At 35.3% G+C, this 20,513-nt stretch overlaps 1 protein-coding gene across 6 annotated transcripts in view; it reads left to right on the plus strand.

The window, feature by feature from the left end:
- The window catches only part of SIAE (sialic acid acetylesterase), a 42,887-nt gene that overhangs the window by 1,894 nt on the left and 20,480 nt on the right, over window positions 1–20,513 (plus strand). For 2 of the 6 annotated variants that reach the window (XM_074303938.1, XM_074303937.1), the window contains exons 2-5: window positions 2,139–2,300; window positions 12,399–12,574; window positions 17,514–17,652; window positions 19,317–19,404. In XM_074303938.1, coding sequence (XP_074160039.1) covers window positions 2,139–2,300; window positions 12,399–12,574; window positions 17,514–17,652; window positions 19,317–19,404 — 565 coding nt within the window. Of the gene's footprint in view, window positions 1–317; window positions 503–2,138; window positions 2,301–8,339; window positions 8,372–12,398; window positions 12,575–17,513; window positions 17,653–19,220; window positions 19,405–20,513 lie in introns of all 6 variants that reach the window. The other 4 variants (XM_074303934.1, XM_074303935.1, XM_074303940.1 and 1 more) reach the window with 3 other exon arrangements.

The raw sequence follows: 20,513 nt of genomic DNA on the forward strand, positions 1-20,513 counted from the left end.
GTAGAAAGTACATTCTACATTTGGGAGACAGCCCTCACAAGATTTTCTAATGACACATACCAGTTATGAAAACTCTGGGCAAGTCAACTAACTTTTTAATGCTCTGGATTCTAAGGTGCTGAACAGCTGTAAATGTGCTTTGGAAGAGTTTCCTAACTTGGAATTCTTCACACAGTGAAATTCACAGAGCTGGAAAAAATGTGCAAGGCACTGTGGGATATGAAGAAAGAAAAACTTGGGATAGAAAAAAAAGTTTTTTTTTTTTTAAAGGGAAATAACCATGGTAATGTTTACCTATATTTTTTTCATTGTGTCAGTTTTAGAATCTGAGCTTCTTCAGGACAAGGAATGTTGTCTCCTTTATTTACCTCAGGATATATAGAGGATGGTACCTTTTGAAAAGCTGTGAACTGGAAAAAGTTCTATGACTTGGGTTTCTTTACCATGACTGAAGGCAAATCACATGACATCTCTGGACCTCAATTTTCTCATCTGTCTAAGGGTAGATAATCTTTAAAATCCTCCCTTTCTCTGTGAATTTTATGATTCTCAGATCTATTGTAGAATTTGCATGATTGTGCTCAAAAAAGTTTTTGATAATGACAGATTGAGCTGGAAATCTTTCCCCTTCCTCTTTGCTACAATTTGCTAATTTTTTTTCCCCCTGAGATCCTTCTTTGGGCTTATATACTGCAAGTTCTTTTTCAATTCATCTTCCCCAAATTCACTTCTTTTCTCCCCACTTAATTCCTCTGCTCCTGGTTATCATTTCTGTTCAGTATGAAGCACCTATGAGACAGGCCCTCCCACACATAAGCCTTACTTTTGGCAAACTGCCTATTTGGTTATGCAATCACTGGGATGTTGTATTCTGTTCTTGGTGCAGTGTGCTAACTACCCTTAGCCCAGCAGCCCTGTAGGATAGATTGGTTCATTATAAATAGGAGAGGTCTTAATCACTAGGCTCTTGCTCAGAGTAGCTCTCCACTGAGACTTATGTGGGTGACTCCTTTGACGTGATGCCCTAATAGGTATCATCTAAGGAAACTTGGAAGATTATTTGTAGCTTCTGGAAAGGAAAATTCCATATTCATTAATTCTTATCCCCTGTCCTGTCTGTCATTTGTCTTTAGATCATAAAATATCTTTATTTTTATTTAGTGATTAGAGTGTGACAACAATTTTTAGCTATGTTTTGATGGACATACTACTGAGGAATTTAGATAACAAGCTTGTTATTAATAAAACACTTCATTATAGACAGTATTAAAATTAGGAAAGTCTTGTTAAAAGTGAGTTTTTGATTGGTCTTGTTAGTGAATTTCTAGGATAGAATCTACATTTTCTTCTACACTCCTTTTTGTTCTTTTGCCAATTTAAGTTTGTGAAATAGGAGAATTTCTACTTGAGGATTTGTGGTCATTTTTTTCCTCTTTGACTTCATCTTTACTTCAGTCTCTCTATTTTTATCATTAAGATAACAGAAACATTCATACTTAAAGATAGTCTATTTGGCAGACATCTATAAATGTTAGGAGTAATCATCACTTCAGGACCCCCAGCATGTCAGGAGGTCATAGTGAATTGTTTTGGAAATTCTGGTAGGACAAGTAAATATTAAAAAAAAAAACCAGAAGAAAGATACAAATTTGATAAATGTGTACTTCTTTGCTTTGTCAATTCATTAGATATTTATTAAGCTCACAAATTTTGTTTGGTGTTTTAAGCATTAAAAGAATGAATACAACTGGTCTCTGAACTTCCAATTTAGTCTCAGTCATTGGGATCATAAGAAATCTTAAATAATATAGGAGAGATTAGTAGAAGGCAGTGATTCACTTACAAATTCCCATTTAGAAGTATGTAACAGGAAACTATGAGTGATAGGAAAAAGAGAGGCAACTTTTCAGAGAGTAAGGGGGATAATCAAGATACAAACTTCCTGGAATGAAGGGAAAAATATGCTTAGATGCAAGATGACACATATCTATGGTTGGGCTATTTTCTTGTTAGGAGATACAAGTTTGAAACTGTGGAATTAATATACTATATCCCATGCAAGATCTTTTACATAAAGACATTTATTTATCTGATTATTCAGGTTGTAATTTATCTAATGGAACTATTCTGCCTTCTAGGTGTTAATTTTCGTTTTGCTTCCTATATTGGTGATCACATGGTGTTACAGAAAGAACCAGTTGGAGCTGTGGTCTGGGGTTATGGAAAAATTGGAGGCATTGTGATGGTGACTCTGCACCAAGCTCAGGAAACCATCATGAAAAAGACAGCCTATGTGAAAGGTAAGGCAATCCATATTCAGTTCAGCATCTGTCCTCTTGTGCCATCTGCTGGATTACCTGAAAAAGAATGATTGGGGCTCCATTAAGAGCTGTGCTTTATGTAGGAAATGGTAGGGGCCAAAGATCAGACTGGAATTAGGACTAGAATTTTCTCCAAAGAGCATATACAAATATATTATACAAATAGGCTTATGAAGGAAGAGTCAGAAAACTAGAATGTGAAGAAACTCAAATTTGCTGCTAGGTCCAGGTTGGCAGCATATTGCTAGTGAAGCACACACAAGGTGAGGCAAATGGAGAGCTGTAGCAAGTGACACAGAGATTAGATTATGTGGAAATATGATAGGTCTCAGATGATCATGAGCTTTCAGTTAATTGGGAGTGGATAACTATTTTGGAGGAGTATTGGAGAGGGCATTCATCTATTAGATGGACTAAAATTGAACCCAGATCTTTAGCTTGTAAGACCAGAGTTCTTTTCTTTACATCCTGCTGCCTAGTATGCTCTTAATAAATATCAACTTAAAAACAAAGTACAAGGTAGTACTTTAAATACAAGAAATGAATGAATACAAAAGGGGGAATCCCTTACTGATTACCATTATCATGAAAAAGTAATATTATGTGCTAAGTTCTAGCAAAGTTTGCTTATAATAGTTAAGTCCTGGTTCTGTAGGAATCTAGATAAAATACCATACCACATTATAAACTTGAATTTTAAAAATCCTACATTTGTATATTTTAGAATTTTCTTCATTATAATATTTTTTTTCAGATTTGGCATATACAATGGAGGAGGAAATTTGGGTTAAGGTGGCAGAAAAAGAGAAATGAGGTCATTCATTAGAAAAGAGGGGCTCCTTTCCTCTTTATATGCATAGTGAACATTAGTTGAATTGAATTACACATTTCACTTTTATCTTCCTTGGCCTTATGTAGGATTGACAGTACATAGAAACAGGAGCCACTTCCACCTTAAGAGAAACAAATGACTTAAAGGCTCCTGATTATATTCTCAAAGTAGTATAGGTTAAGATAGTGAAGGAGCAATTGACTTTCTTTATTAGTTCTTTCATCTTTCTTTAGTAGAAGAGGAAATACAAGGGAAAGAAGCACTTGTTTACTTCTATAAAAATGCTTTACTGTGTATCTGTTGCACTCCGTGTACAAAGCAAAATAATTAATAATAATGTTTAAGAGGCTAACTTTTCTATTCTGGTTCCATTCTTTTGCTTAAATTTTGAGACAACCAGGCTGTTTACTTTGCCTTATTTTTGATACTCTCTTAACACTGACTGAACATTTCTGCTTGTATGTGTAGAAGACATAGACTATAAATGGGATTCTGAATGTTAGAAACCATATAGTGCCTATTCACATTTTAGATTCAGCAAAGGAAAAAGGATAAAAAAAAGAAGGAATGGTGATAAAATGTTCATCTGAAAAGATAAGGTCCATGCAATACAGAAGTCAGTAATATAGAATACTGAGCAATTGGTTCTGGAAAACTTGTATCTGAAAATAGTCCAGAATGGATCTCCTAAGACCACTTTTTTGATTTTTACTGTATCTATGATTTCATCTGTGTCAGTACTCTGTTTACTTAATCAGATCTCATCCCATTTATGCCTTTTCTTCTAGTGAAATTTTCCATGTTCTACCATAAGTCTTCCATGGAAGGATTCATTACAGATCTTTTTAACATCATGGAGCTATTAATATAGCACCCAATCCACATTGAAATGAAAGAAAAACAAACTCCATTACAAACATATACTGTCAATTAAAACAAATGTCTACATTGTTCATATTTTAAAAAAAAGTATCATTCTGCATTTTAAATCCTTTACTTTTCTGTTAGGAGATAGGTAGGATGTTTCATCATTAGTCTTTGAAGTTATATTTATTTGTTCATTACATTGATAAAAGTTCTTTTGAAATTATTTTTCTTTATCATACTACTGTCATTGTATAAATTATTCTTCTGGTTCTGCTTATTTCACTGTGTATCAGTTTAAATGAAACTTACCAGGTTTCTCTGAAATCATTCCCTTTATCATTTCTTACAGAACAATAGTTTTCTATGACATTTATATGCCATAATTTGTTCATCTGTTCTCCAATTTTTGTTTTGTTTATGACTAATCTCTCTCTTAATCTACCTTTCTCTAATTCCCCTCTTTTTTCCTTATTGAAGGAAATGTTATTTCTGTATCCAAATGTGCATATGTATATTCTTTCCTTCCTTCCATCAGTTCAGATGAAAGTGAGGCTGAAGTGTCAGCTGCTTTCCACAGCCCCTCTTCCTCATTTGTATAGATGCCTACTTGTGGACCCTAATTATGTGAGATAATTTCCCCTAACTTTCCTTCTCCTTTCGCCCTTCTCCAATATATTCTTTCTTCCCTCTTTTTATTCTTCTTTTAAGAACTCCAAGTATAATAGAATCCAGGCCTTGTCTAATTAGACTTCTTCTGTGATCTCTGATGATGATAGGGCTCAGATGGGACACATATCATCTCCCCATATTTAAATATAAGAAGTTCATCCTTTAGTTTTTTAGTTCCTTATTTTTGTCTATCCATGTTAATTTTTTTTAATCTTAACTCCTGTGTTTGAACTTCAGAGTTTCTATACAACTCTGGTTTTTTTATGGGAATACTTGGAAGTGCTCTATTTCATTAAAGCATTTATCCTATGCTTGGTTTTTCTTGAATTGTAAGTCCATATATCCTTTGCCTTATGTAATACTATATTTATGTAATTATGTAAATTATGTAATACTATATTCCAAATTTTTTCTTTCTGTCTCTGAGGTCTTTTGACTTTGTTTTAGTAATTTTTTTTTTGTCTCATGGTGTCATTGGCTTCTCTTTGGTCCATCCTAATTTTCAGGGAGTTCATTGTTTGGGCCATGTTTTGTATTTGTTGCTCCAAACTATTAATTCCTTTTCAGTTTTTTTCTTTTAACACTTTTATTGCATTTATAAAAATTTTTTTCTTTCTTAAAAAAAACAACAACAAAACAACATATTCTTGCTTCATTTTTTCCAGTTCTAGTTGTTTGTGCCCAACCTGTGTTTTGATCTGAGACATTTTTAATAATTGTTTTGGATTTATTCTCTTCTTTTGCATCTGTCTTGAGTGGCTCTGCCACTATAATAGCTCTTTATAATGGGATTCTTTTATTTGTTTTCCAGCCTATTTCCTGGCTTGGAACTTTTGTGTTGGGCTCTGTCACACTCCTGGATGGTATGTCTGGGTTGGTCTTGTTGCTTATTTTTGGGTGTTGAATAAGTTGTGTTATTCTAGGATGTCAAGGACAAGCTGGGGTTCTTCAAGCTTTCACTATTCTCAGAGTGATCTGATTCAGGGCAAAATCTGATTGCTGCTCCCCTGATCAAATCTCTGCAAATTCCTGACCTGGGTTTTGATCAGAGCAACTATAGCCTCCTGTTTGACTCAGTCCCTATAAGCTAGCTAGGAGTTTGTTCAGCATAACAGAACTGCAGGCTCTTCTTTGCTCTTGGATTCCTGCCCTGGTTATTTCTCTGCAGGCTGGACTAGATATTGGAACTGAGATATTGCTCTTCTCTGGAAAGTTGAGTCTAACCACTCCTATTTTTCTAACCACACCTATGTTCTTGAGCTTCCTTCTTTTTCAGTACACTTGCCCAAGGTTCCCCCTCCCCCCAACACAGAATGTCATCCCTCTACTCAATTTCTCTTCTTATGCCATGGATATGTGGGTTACATATGCCTGTTGCAACTTGTCTCAATTGTGGTATCCCAGTATGGGTCTGGAATCTCCTCTCACTGCTGCATACCTTCTCTTGCATGTTAGTAAGTGTTTCGTGCTTGGTATGCACCAAACCTATTCCCAGTTTAAAAGACCTCACTATCTGTCTCTATATGTTCAACCAATATTGGATGAAGGATTCATGATGACTTTTTCTGTATTTCCCCATTAGGCTTGGGTTGGCACATTTTCTAGAATTACATGGAGGAGTTTTGTGGATGGGAGTTCACAATGGCTGCATTGTTTCTTGCTACTCTACTATCTTAGCTCCTTCATTATCCTTCATTCTTACTATATGACTTCTTTTCTAAATATTTTTCATTACTCGGTGGTTACAAACTATTTATGTCCACCATACATATCTTTGTTGTCTTTTGGAATTTTGATTCTTTGGAAACTGTGGTATTCCACACTTTGCAGCCATATAGTGTTATAGAAGACTCATTATAAAAGAAGATGGGTTTACTTCACGGAGAAGCTTAGGATCTTTGAAAATGTCTTAGTTTCCGAAATGGTAGCTAGCCCAAGTTCTTATTCCTTTTCTTTTCTTTTCTTTTTTTTTTTTTTTTAGGCTGGGGTTAAGTGACTTGCCCAGGGTCACACAGCCAGGAAGTGTTAAGTGTCTGAGACCAGATTTGAACTCCGGTCCTCCTGAATTCAAGGCTGGTGCTCTATCCACTGCGCCACCTAGCTGCCCCTCTTATTCCTTTTCAATTCTGGGCTCAGCTCATTGTCCACTTCTGGGATCTGTCCATGCTATTTAATGAAGTAGCTCTATCCATTTAAATAAATTGTATCAGTAATAGAAAATATTCATATACCTAGACTTTTCTGTGTTAAAATGTTAGGCTAATTTCTTTTGAGTGACACAAAACTCAGGAATTTTAGTAGAGTTTTGGGGCTTGATAGGAACAGCAAAAAGTGATCAGCAAATAGGATATATAGAGGATTTCATTGTCTCTCGAGAAATTTTCACTCTTAAACTAATACAAATCCTTTATGATAGTGGGTAAAGACAGTTGGAAAAAATGTGCCATGCCCTAAGTGATGATGATAATTTCATGATCATTTAGCAGAGTTACCTCTTTTATTAGCAAGGAATCTTATGTGACCTTTAACATTTGCATGAGAGACATTTTGTTGGAGGAGCACTTCCATAGCATAATTTTGTATTATGTTCAAATGCCTTAAAATCAGCCGAGAACACAGTGAGATTTTGTTTACATTTTAATTAATTGTGGGACTTTAAATAAAATATGGGCTGTTAGATAATTTTTTTCAAAAGCTTGCATGCTTCCTTCTTGTATTCTCTTCAATATTTATATAGACTATTGTAATAAAAGATTTTGTATAGTTGAGAAAGGCATATAGATCAGTGTTATATATCCTCTTTATTATTTTTTTAAAAAGTAGAAATACTATAATACCTATTTCAAATACTTTGAGATACTTGTTTTAGTCAAGCTGCTCTTCCTGCAATGTTTTTCTTAGAATAGGTCTTACATTTTCATGAGGAACTCATTTCAGGAACTGAAATATTGTGTTCAAATCTGGTAGTTTCACTGTCCTTGTTAAAGTGAATGAATTATTACAGAAGTATTGTTATATTTCTCAATATCAGAACTCTAGTCCTTAATCTCATTTAGGTAATACAGTGGATTGAATGCTGGACATGGAGTCAAATTTTGCTATGGACACTAACTGTATGATCCTGAGCATCTCATTCAACTTGAATTCATTTCTTTGGTAAAATGGGGGGAAGGCAGTGTATAATAATAATATCTTAGGACTGTTGTGAGGATAAAATGAGATAACATTTGTAAAGCATTTTGCATACTTTAAAGTATTATTATGTAAATGTCAACTATTATTAGTTGCTAAATGCCTATGAAGGTATATGCAAAACCAGAATTTAGTGTTTTTCTTTTCAGACATTTTCTTCTTCTGAATTTTCCTGTATCACCATCTTTATAATCGCCCAGAAGTCTTGGTGCCATTCTCAACTTACCGTGTCACATATCTAATTATTTGCCAAGTTTTGTCTCTATTTGCCCATTATTGCTCCTATACACCATCTCTTTTCTATTCACAGAACTACACTTCTATTAGTCTTATTTTAGTAGTTTCCCAATTAGTTTCTTCTTGTTTCATGCCTCTGTACTTTAAATTCCTCTCAATATAGTTGCCAAAGTGGTTTTCCTTGAGTGTGGTTCTTAATATGTCATCCCTTTACCCAACAGATTCCTGTGACTATCATCACTGCTGGGATCAGGTATGAACTCTAAACTTTGACATTTAAAGTTCTTCAGAACTTGGCCTCAGCCTTATTACACACACTTAATGGTATAGTCATAGTGGCCTCCTTGCAATAGCCTACTCATACAGTGCCCAAATTCCATCTCTGTTTGTTTGCACTGGCTGTTCTCCCTCTTCCCTTTCGTGTATTGAAATCCCTGGTTTCCTTCAAGACTCAGCTTAAGTGCCTCTTTCTGCTTAATGCCTGGTCTCCCCAGATGCTAGTGCTCCTTTTGTTGTTGCTGTTCTGCATATATCTATACTTGTGCATGTTCTCTTTCCTTAACAGATTGCAAGTTTCATGAGGGCAGACTATTTTACTTTTGTCTTTATAAAGGTTAGCCTAGTGCCTGACACATAATAGGAGCTGCATTAAAAATTTCTGGTCACCTATGCCATGCTGTTTCCACTTTTCTCCACTTGGGCTGTCATTATTTATCCTTTCCTTATCAGAAAATTGGGCCCTGCCCTTGGAACCACGCTGGGTCCTGATATCAACCTTGCTTGAATCTAAGCTTCCACAATATTTCCTGGACATCTCTACCTCATGTTATCTCTGCTCTCTATTTAGATCATAATTTCTATTCCCTCCTTTAGAGAAAATTAGACTCTCCTCTTGGAACACTATTTCCCTTCTCTAGTTCCTTTTTATGTGTTACTTTATGTGAACTTTTTGAGTTCAGGGACTATCTTGCTTGCTCACATTTATTACAGCATTTATCACAGGATGGGGCATACATTAAGCACTTAAATTCTCTGCTGTTCATCTAGCTAATAAATACTTGCTGATTTATTCAGAAATGCTTTCCATTTCTCATGTATTTGTTGTCCTCCTTCAGTTTTATCTTTAAATGCTTTTGAGGTAATGTGGCTTAATTAAGCTTTACAAGAATACCCAAGTTTCCTGTTATCCTCTACAACTTCTTGTTTTATGAGTTTGATACTGCTCATATTTTTCATCATCCTCCTGAATAAGGTTTTGTAAATGGGTCTCTTAGACATAAATGGTAAAACAAAGGAGCAGGCTATAAATAATGATAAAAGTGGTGTTTCTGGGCATGAGCCTGTGTGTAGTTTCTTGTAGGATATAAATGGACTGACTTTCTTTGACTATCCCAAATGAAAGAAGCATAAAGGCAATTTTGAATGATTGGGGTATTAGAACTTCATATGTTATGATGAATAAACAGAAGAATTTTTCTAGAACCTAAGAGTAGAAGAATATTTCCAGCTGTTTCTTTTTTTAGAAATTGCAGATTTGCATTAGTCAGTGATGCTGAATTTTGGCATTGGAGCTTTTGACTTACATTTTCAGAGTTCATGTCACTAAACCACTTTGCATCTGGGAAAATGTCAAAGTATGGCAGTAGTAGGATGGGGGGGGAAGGGGAAAATGAAATAGAAAATAGGCTTTTTTTTCTATATCCAGACTGACATATAAGTAGAAAAGGGGACTATTGTATAGAACGTTCCTTTATTCTTCCTCTTGAATGTCTTAGAGCTCTATTGTGAATTTGGCAAAATGAGCTTAGAATAATAATAATACACATCTGATATGAATGGGAAAAAGAAAAACAAGAAAGTGTTATATGACTAGTTTTTTAAAAGACATCTTCCCACTTAATCTTCTTTATTAATTTTTTTTTCTTCAGTTGATAATAAGAAAGAGTAATTAAGGGAAATGTAAATAGGAGTGGAGGTAGAAGTTCCTTGAAGTTTAAATTTATGACACTGGTTAATATTCTTATTAGATGTGTCTAACTTTCAAAGTGTAAGAGTTTTACTCCATTTCAATGTCACCCTTCTCAGCACACAGGGCTAAAGGATCATCCCAGAGCTACTTGGCTCACCCTGTTACTTGGTTATCTTTGGTAGAAGTAGATATTTGAGAAAGGGAAGATTTAATAATAGCTCTACAAATATCTAATTTTATTCTCACCACAACTTAGGTAGTTGCTATTATTATCTCCATTTTATAGGCGAATAAACTTAAATAGAAAGAGATCAAATTAGTTAATTTGTGTTTTAAGTCAGAATTTGAGCTCTAGTATTCTTGAAGACAGGTCTAGTGCTCTAGTCACTTCACTACCTAGTTGTCTTTTTTGATATGATAAAAAAGACTTGAGTGTGAAAATAAAAATCAGTCAGTCCTTTTTTTGTATTTTGGACAGATTGGAAGTATTCCTTGAGAGGTAGTAGTTAAATTTAGAGTGTAGCCTAAATACAGTTCAGCTCTGTTTAGATTGCTCAGGCCCTAGAAACATTCACAGCCTCCGATATGTGTTGAGATGGTTTAGCTTTTTTTTTTTTTTTTTTGGTTCAAGTATCTTCATTTTCCTTACTGTTTTCTTATTGCTGTATTAGGGAGCAATAGAGAGGATATGTTGAGTAGATAACTTACTTAGGAGTGATCATTTCACTGTAACTGATTGCTGCTTAGGTCAGGAATATATTTTTTTCAGGAGGCTTATAGTGATGGCATCCTGGAAAAACCTTGGGAAAGACTCTCATCAAGACAGATTGAGTGTCTGCCTGCTCAGAAGTGTAAGCCATACGGAGCAAATAGCACCTGTGCCACACAGTCTGTACTGGCTGCCCACTGTTTCCAAAACAGTGATTTTTTGTACTTTAGGTGCATTCCACATTTAAGATGCTAATGTGTGATTATTTTGACAATAAAAAGAACTGCAGACAGTTGACTCTGGAGTTTCTCAGTGAACCCCTTGTGGTCTGAGGATGTTTTGTCCTTAAGATATCCTTTTTTCTTTTTTTGCTGAAGCATTTGGGGTTATGTGACTTGTCCAGGGTCACATAGCCAGGAAGTATTAAGTTTCTGAGGCTAAATTTGAACTCAGATCCTCCTGACTTCAGAGCTGGTGCTCTATCCACTACTTCTCCTACCTGCCCCCAAGTTATCCTCTTTAAAAAGGAAACAACTGTTTGTTTCTACCTCAGATTTGGCAGGGATGCCTCTAGTGCAGTGGTGAAATCCCTTTGTCTCAGGCCTTCACTGGACTTAGATCATTCTATGTATTTAGCAATCTGTTCATGAGAAAAAGTATCATATAACATGAGTACACTAATGCTTACACATGACCCTTTTTAATATTTTTCTCTTTCATTTTATCTCTTCAAATTTCATTTCGTCAAATGAACATACAATAATTGGATTTTTTCCTTCTGAATTTTGTCAAGAGAATTTGCTTTAAAGTTGTCATTTCTCATTTTTTTTCTTTTGTTTTTCCTTCATCCTTTTATGTTGTCAATTTATTTCTCATTATTTGGTACTTCTGGATTCTTTTTATCAATAATTGTAGAATAACTTTATTGAAATTTCTTAGCATGTTAGAGGGTGTGTTCTAAAGAATAGGCTGGACTATGGTCCACCTATACCTATATACAGAGAACTGATCATTTCACCTGAGATTTGGTTTTGTTTTTGTCATTTTCTAGATAAAGAGATTATCTAGATTTGGCAAAATTGGGATAGTAAGATGTTTCTGGCCTAACTCACAAGGGTAACTATAAGAAAGGATCAAATGAAATAATAGATATGAAAGCAATTTGTAATCCATAAAGTTCTAAAAATCTAGGATATTATTTAACTTGTGTTTTTGTTATCCCTATGGGTTGTGGTTTGGCCTTGAAAATTCACATATCTTTTTCTAGACTTAGTTCTTGCTCTTGGGCTTCCAGTTTTTCATGGAATATTTGACAGTTCTCTTGAGAGGGAGGGATAAGGAAGTACAGAACAAAGATATTTTGCCTTTTTTTGGAGGGGGGTGTTGCATTCCTTAGGGTAGATGGGCAGAGAACTCCTGATGTTTCCTTTAATCCCATCTGTAGATCAAAATATAGATAACTTAAGTATACTCTATTTTCAGTTTTCAACTAAATAGTATATAGAGAGTAACACATGAAGTCCTGAAGCATATTGTTGAATTGTAATTCTGTTTTAAATGATCTGAAATTGATTAGGTCCTTGGGGCCTTGCTATGTTTCAGAGCAGTCTGAGACCTGGATCGTGGTATTGGATCCTATGAAGCCTGGTGGACCTTATAACATGACGGCAGAGCAAATTATTAAGAAGGAGAGATATAGCCAGACAGTATATGATGTCTTATTTGGAGATGTTTGGCTATGCAGCGGGCAAAGTAACATGGAGATGTCAGTTTCTCAGGTAATTTACAGATGTATCTTGGTCTTACAGGTCTCTGCTATTTGCTTTATTCCCCTTGGGTAAAAGATAATCAGTGAGAAGTCAAAGCTGGAGAGTGTCAGAGGGCAGAGGAAGGTTTGGAGACTTAAAATAAGCCTCACCCCCACCTTTTGTCTGTCTTGAAAGATTTGGTGAGAACCCAGTAATAGAGATAAAAACACTTAGATTCTGTTTTATTGCTAAACTACTGACTTATCTTTTGATGTTGACTTCAGAGGTTGAGATTGAGATGCAAAAATTAAAGATGGTCTTTGAGTCTTAATTTATTGGTGGGCATCTTTTGATGCACACTCTTCATACCAAAAGGTCTCATATCAGTGTTAACTTTTTCCCTTCATTTTTCATATCCTATTTTTTTTGTCATTCTCTACTGTTTTTTCTCATTTCAGTATTGACTTTTTGGATCTTGATATTAATTTTGAATATCTTTTCCTTCATCTCTATTTTATTCTTTGAGCCCTAATTACTTACTAAAGCTACTCTAAAGAGCATAAAAACAATCTGAATTTTGGGGAAAAAATGCTAGATTATTCCATGGATATATACAGAGACTAGAAGAGCATGCACAAGGACATGTTGACATATTAATAATATAACAAAACACTCTTAATTTGCTAGTAACAGAGAATAAGGCCTCTCTAGCCTTGTGGTGGCCCTGAGGGAGCATATCTTATATTTAGTAAATACTATTGAAAAAATTAGCAAGAGCATCAAACCTTTTGATGACAATAATAATAGCACTTAAATAGACCTTTAAGGTTTGCAGATTGCTTTATAATTTTTATTTTTAGGAAAGGAATCAATTCTGGTAGTTCTCAAGTGCTAGTGTTCTATAGTTCTTAGCCCTCAGTTTTTAGCAAAGGAAACCAATCTAGACCAAAGGGGAGATAGCAATTATTGCCTAGAGAGTAACAGTACTTTTGGTGTCCATGTTTGAACTAATTCCTTTCTATGTAGCTTTATATTAATGAAGAGTAAGGTTCCTGTATTACATCAACTCTTTAGATATATTGGGAAATTATAAACTACAAAAAGAATATAGACAAAAAAGTTATCAAAATAATGTATACTATAGATTGTCCTTTAGGCTAAGTAGTAGTCAAACTATATTGTTTTGTTTCTCCATTTGAAATTGGGTTAGCCCAATCAACCTTTTCAAAATATGTTTAAAGCTTAGTTTGGTATCAGGAAATACATTCTGAAGAAGACTTTTTGGATTTTATTGGCACATTTGAACACTTGATTGGCACTCATTTATTTTGTAAAGTAGGAAGGAATTAATGTACTTCCTCCTCTATTAAGCAAAATACATGGGAAATTTATCATCTTTTCCAGCTCCCATCTTCCTACTATGAAGTTTTTTTCCCCCTGGTTTCTCTATTTCTCTGCTTCTGTTTTGCATTTACAATCAAAAAGTCATCTTAAGCCATATTTTTCTTTTATAAAATCTTCCTTTCTTTTGAACAAATACTTGCCTTATCTATTGTAGTCTTTAGTTCAATTAGCTACTTCTTGTTTGTGATAGTAATGCTACAAAATCATCTTACTGCTTTTAAAATTCATTTCTCTTCAGTCTCATCATTAGGTTCCCATATGAAATTCATACTTCTTGACTTCATCCCTTCATAGAGTCTTAGGCACTTTCTTATCTGATTTATTTCTTTTTTATTCTCTTATTTCCCACTTTACTTTTCTCAGGTTTGAATTCTGTTATTTAAGTACATAGAAGCAAAAATGGTACTTACACTCAATGTTAGAAAACATGATTTTGTACAGAAGTGGAATTACTGCTAACACATGAAGGAAAATAGTATTTTCCTTAATGCTTTAATTGCAGCTCACTGTTTATACAGAATGGCATAGATTAGATCTGCTTTTATCTATATACATTCTTAATAGCAGTCTATGCCAAAAGGATCCCATTTTGAACCAGATTAGATTCCCACTAATAAGGGAGAAACATACATTTTATGCCTGAATTTTTCCTCCTATTCTACTTTTTATAGTTAGGCTGAGTTGGCTTTGCATGACATGGAAATAAGAATGCTTAGAGGGTTAATTTTTAACTTTTGTTTAACCTGTTCTTATGCAAAGTGAGCAACATTCTAGGCAGTGACAGACCTGAAAACCAGGTTTATAATTTGTTCAACTTGTTCTTAACAGCCTTTGGAGGTTTTTCCCCCCCCTTCTTTTTCAAAAGAAATAGAGAATAGAGAAGATTCTCAGCTCCTCCTTCCACCACACCCCCGACCAGTCCTACGAGGTAAAATTTCTGCTATTACCTACCTCCCTTTACATTTAGATGAAGAAAATGGCAGATTGTAGCTCATCTTGTTGTTAGGGTGAGGTGGAATTTTTATATTTGGTGTTATTTATAACACTGAGTGAGATACGTATAAATGGAAACATGTTTAAATGTCCATCTGTTGTCTCATAAGTCAGAGAGGGTCTTAGGAGTTGAATCTTCCCAGTTAGATTTTTTAAAAAAATGTATATTTCTGCTGTTAGTCCTGAAAATCTCTTTGTTAGCTATCTCAGCAATTTCCTTATCTTCATTTTATAGATTTGGGGTCTAGAAGGAAGGGTTGATGATATTAAGTTATTATTTTAAAAAGAATCCAGGAATTATCTAGTTATTTACAGTTGAACCCTTCTTGCTTATGACACAATAGGAAGTAAAATAATTTCTAGATTTTTAAATGCCATTGACCAAACACAAATCTTTTTCTATAACTCATCTCTCACTCTGTCTCTGTCTTTCAGTCTCTGTCACACACACACACACACACATACACACACACACACCCACACACCCACCCTCACCCTAAACTCCCCATGTGGACCCCATGCCTAGATTCTCCATGGAAATCGATTCTTGATGTTTCCTCATTAATTCAAGAATGTGGTATAAAGGTTACAAAATGAACACAGGAGAGCAGCTGCTTTGATGGTGAGCAGGGTCCTATCCCTAGAGATATACTGGTGCTTTCTTGCTGCTGCAGTGGCGTTAATGACTTCAAATACCTTGGTATTCATTTACATCCTCATTTAAATACTTGGTAGAAAAATAATTATACTGAGGTGTTTGATGAGATGAAATCTGATCTCAGCAGATGGAGTAGGCTTCCTCTTTCATCAGCAGGGAAACTAAGTGTCATTTAAATGAAAATCTTCCTGAAATCTCTTTATTCCCAAGTTTGCTGCTAATATCCCTGTGGAAATGCTTCTATCAAATGGGCCTAGTGATACTGGGATGGGATAGCAAATCCTAGAGTGATTGTCATTGTGTGTAATAAGAAATACCTTATCCTTATTAACACTTTACTTTCTGTAGATTTAGAATTTTGGCATGAATCATAATTCACACAAAGATAAGTTTGGAGAGAGAAGCTTTCTTGACTGTGTCTTTGGATCTGGTGCTGTGTCCTGGCTGAAATGAAGGAAAACACTAACCTTCTTGTATGGACTCTGCATACCTCCTTGTGCGGACTCTGCATACCCCCTTGTTCTGACAAGTGGCTTAAATGACAAGTAACATGCTCTCCTATCTTGCTTTCCAAGCTGACATCTCATTTCAATGTAGCACCCAAGCTCCTAGTCACTGCGGAAGCTAGTGTGGGTGGTAGAGAAGAGGGGAAAAATGAGAGAGACCTTATTCAGTGTTTCCATGGAAGCAGCATAAGATACTTTTTGCTTTTAGTTTAAGACTCAATTCAGGGAGGTGATTTTCACAGGTACTTGCATCTGAAAAAACAGTCTCCCTGCCAGAAGCAGCTTCATAATGCCTTCTTCATCTTTTTCTTACTATCTAATGTTTAATACCAGGCAAGATCCTGAATAGGCAGATCTGGATTTATTGTGAGAAGCTTTCTTCTTTCCACATTCAGTTATTGTTTGTGTACCAGTGAGGCCAGATGCTGCTCAGCGACCCTCTGACAATCTAGGGCTGAATAGTTTGGGCAGAGGCTCCCATTGTGACTTCAGTAGCCATTTTATTTGTATCTGGCTATTCTGCTGATTGTAGCTGTCTTGGTGGCAAGTCAGGAGGCAATTCAGAGGGCAACACATTTTGATGAAATACGCTGTGGGGGCGCCCTGGCTGCTCTATTGTTTCTGGTGTGCTGTGGGCAAGGGGGCCAGCTGTACTCTTGCTGCAGTGGGCGGGAGGAAGGAGAGCCAGCTGCACCCTCTTGGTGGCTGTTAGCCAATGGAAAACATCCCAACCTTTGGTACACTCTAAAACAGCAACCTTACCTCAGCTGGATCCCCTCATCCCTGAGGCGAATGATAAACATGTTTCCTGATACATCTTTTAGTCCTTTGTTTTTGAAGAAGCTGAGGGAATTCTGAGGGGGTTGGGTGGAAATGGAAAATTGGGGAGGAAGGGCTTATGAAGAAGCCATGTATATGGGATGATTTTTTTCCCCTTGAAATTCAAAACAATTCAGATCTCAATACAACAAACATCAAGTACCCATGATGTTCCAATGAATTGTCAGAGTGCAGCAGAACAGCATTTAGATGAATTCCTAGAAGAAAGAAAAATAAACTAATTGAAAAATGAATAAATAAAAATGGAAGAAATAAATTATCTAGGAAAGCATAAGCATTTTAATCCAAACTATATGCCAGCCATCCATGTCTTGCTACCTTTGATATTGATAGTTTTATAATGTTAACTTGAGTAATTAGAACATGATGCTCTCTAAGTGAGCCCTTTTGTGTGTGATCTTACCGACTGATTTGGAAAAGGATGCAGAGTTTAGTGCAAAATACCAATTTTGCACTAAACTCTGCATCCTCTTCCAAATCAGTGTTAGCTTTTGCAATTTGACAAGATAGTAAGAATGTTTTAGTTTACCACCAGACTAATATAAGATCCATACCTCTTCATATCTAGATTTTTAATGCTTCCGAGGAGGAGGCGAAGGCCTTTTCCTATCCATTTATCCGCATCTTTACAGTTGGTCTTGTCAAGGCAAAGGAGGAGCTAGAGGATCTTACTTCAATTGATTTGCCATGGTCTCTGCCTAGCCCTCGTAAGTAACTTCTGAGAGTACCTCTGTTTCTCCTACATTGATTTGATACCTGAAACAGTATTTCGCTTCCAAGTTGTGGTTTATCCTCATTGATCCCAGGCATGGTCTCCATTCACTGTTCCCCAAAGTGGTAGAGGCTTAAAGCTGAAACAGAACTAGGAGACTCCCACATACCCATACATTATGATGATAGTTTTTCTTTGCAATATAGATGAGTATACTGTATTGCATTGGCATTTGAAGTAATGTGTTCCTTGTACAAATAATTCATCCAAATTCTAAATCTCTTCTCTAGATGTAATTTTTGGAAAACATTTTTAATAAGCTTTTTATTTTCAAAATACATGCATGGATAATTTTTGAACACTGGCCTTTGCAAAACCTTGTGTTCCAAATTTTCCACTTTTGCCCTACCCTCTCCCCTACATGGCAAGTAATCCAATATATGTTAAAATATACATGTTAAAATCCAATATATGTATACATATTTATACAATTATTGTGCTGTACAAGAAAAATCATATCAGAAAGGAAAAAAAAAGAAAAAGAAAACAAAATGCAAGCAAACAACAATAAAGAAGACAGTTTCCATAGTCCTTTCTCTGGCTGTAAATGGCTCTTTTCATCACAAGATCATTGGAACTGGACTCAATCATCTTATTGTTGAAAAGAACCACATTCATCAAAATTGATCTTCATACAATCTTCTTGTTGCCATATACAATGATCTCCTGGTTCTGCTCAGGAAATAATTTTTTAAAAACAGACCATACTTTCTGTTGAAAGTAGGGAGATAGTAGAACTAAATGGAAGTGAATTTGAGTGGCACAGGAGGACAAAAGAAGTGTGGCAGTGGTTAGAAGAAGAGCCTTTGGCTTTGCTTCTCTTCTATTGCAGGGGGGCCTGAATTCTTGAATTTTGGTGATCCTTTTGGAGATACAAAGAAAGTTAAAGAAAACTTATGGCTATAATTTTTTAGATTGTTTTCAAGACTGAATTAAGGGAATATGGGGCAGGAGGAAGAGAATGTCAAACTCAAAATTGTAAAAAAGGAATGTTAAAGTTAAAAAATAAATAATTGGGAAATATTTAACAAATAAATATTTTAAAAATTACTGAATTAAGAATAATGATATTTAACAGTATTCTGGATGGAGATTCTTATAGCCTCTTTATGAGAATGCATGTTTTCAATTAAGAGAAATGTTAATGGAATCAAATATTAAGGCAGTGTTTTCAACTTAGAATCCAATGAACTGAATTCAAATTTCAGTAGTATTTTTACTCTAAAAACTTAAGATTCTGGTACATTTTTTTCTATTTATTGAAGATTACTTCTTGGGAAAACTTGAAAGAAGAAATCATGTTATTTACTGACAAGTACAAGAAAATGAATAAAAACTTATGGTTGAAGATTTCTGGAGGTGGGGTGAATGTCTATTACCTGTCCTTCAACATCTTACCTTTCAATACTGGAAAGCAGGACTTGTGTCCTATATATGATTCTTTTACCTCTTACCCAGACTTCTCACAGCTGATGAGGTTTTTTCCTTTGTTTCTTTGGACAGAAAACCTGGGTCATGGGAATTTTACTTATTACTCAGCAGTATGTTGGTTGTTTGGGCGCTATCTTTCTGATATTCTGAAGTATCCTATTGGGCTAGTCTCTTCCAGTTGGGGTGGAACACCTATAGAAGCTTGGTCATCTTGGCGGTCACTGCAAGCCTGTGGAATCTCAAAGAAAGCAAAACAGTAAGAAATAGCCTCAAATATAAAATCCTCTAATTGATTTTTAAAACTCATTTATAATTTGGCTCCTCCTTGCCCCTTCAGTCTTCTTATAGTTGACTCTACTCCACTGAGATAGTTATACTTGTCTTTTTGCTGTACCTTGAACAGGACACTACATAATCCTTACTCATTCCCCCTTGCATAGAATGCTTTCTTTCCTCACCTCTGCTTCCTAGCTTTTTTCAGGTCTTAGATCAAATCCCATCTTTTGCAAGAGCCCTTAACCTTCTCACTCAGCTAGTGCTTTCCCTCTGAAATTACCTTCCATTTACATCATATATGTACATGGTTGTTTGCATGTTATCTTCCATATTAGAATGTGAGCCTTTCAATGATAGGGATGGTGTTTTTGTCTTTCTTTGTGTTCCTAGAGCTTAGTAACAGTGCCTGGCACATATAAGCACTTAATAAATATTTGTTGACTTGACTTGAAGGCATTCAGAATACTAACTCCAAAAAGATTCAAAGATCTGGGAAAGAATATAATCACATAGGGAACAAGATCACAGTTTTCCTTAGGAAGTCTGTCTATTGTGGGAATCAACATAAATATATATATAGATATATATCTATATATATCTATATTTCTATATATATAAATACAAAAGTACATTGGGGGGCGGGGACAGGTGGGTCAGACATTGTTTTAATAGATAGTGGAAATGGATCAGAAAATTTGGGAAAACTGGAGAACAGACAGACCTTGGATTGTTTAATGGGAAAAAAACATGCATGATTAATAGAGCTTGGGGAGATTAATATATTTAAAACTTTTTTTCTAAGACTTGGATGTGAGAGAATGAAGATTGTTTACTTGGCTGGAACAGATGTTTTGGTTGGGGTATGGTGTATGGTAGGAACATTAAATTAGGGAATAGGGACTTACAAGTACTCTGCCAAGTTCTTCCTGTGTCTGGGGTGACCCAGAACAAGATGTCATATTAACTAGAGATTTCAGTTCTTCAAATTTTATGACAATTGCTTATTACACTATTACAAGTTACATAATATTGTCTAATATTTTAAATACATTTTAAGGTCCTGGGGAAAACACTTTTCCCACATAGGAC

Source organism: Sminthopsis crassicaudata, chromosome 3, assembly GCF_048593235.1.
Source record: "Sminthopsis crassicaudata isolate SCR6 chromosome 3, ASM4859323v1, whole genome shotgun sequence".
Taxonomy (NCBI): Eukaryota; Metazoa; Chordata; class Mammalia; order Dasyuromorphia; family Dasyuridae; genus Sminthopsis; species Sminthopsis crassicaudata.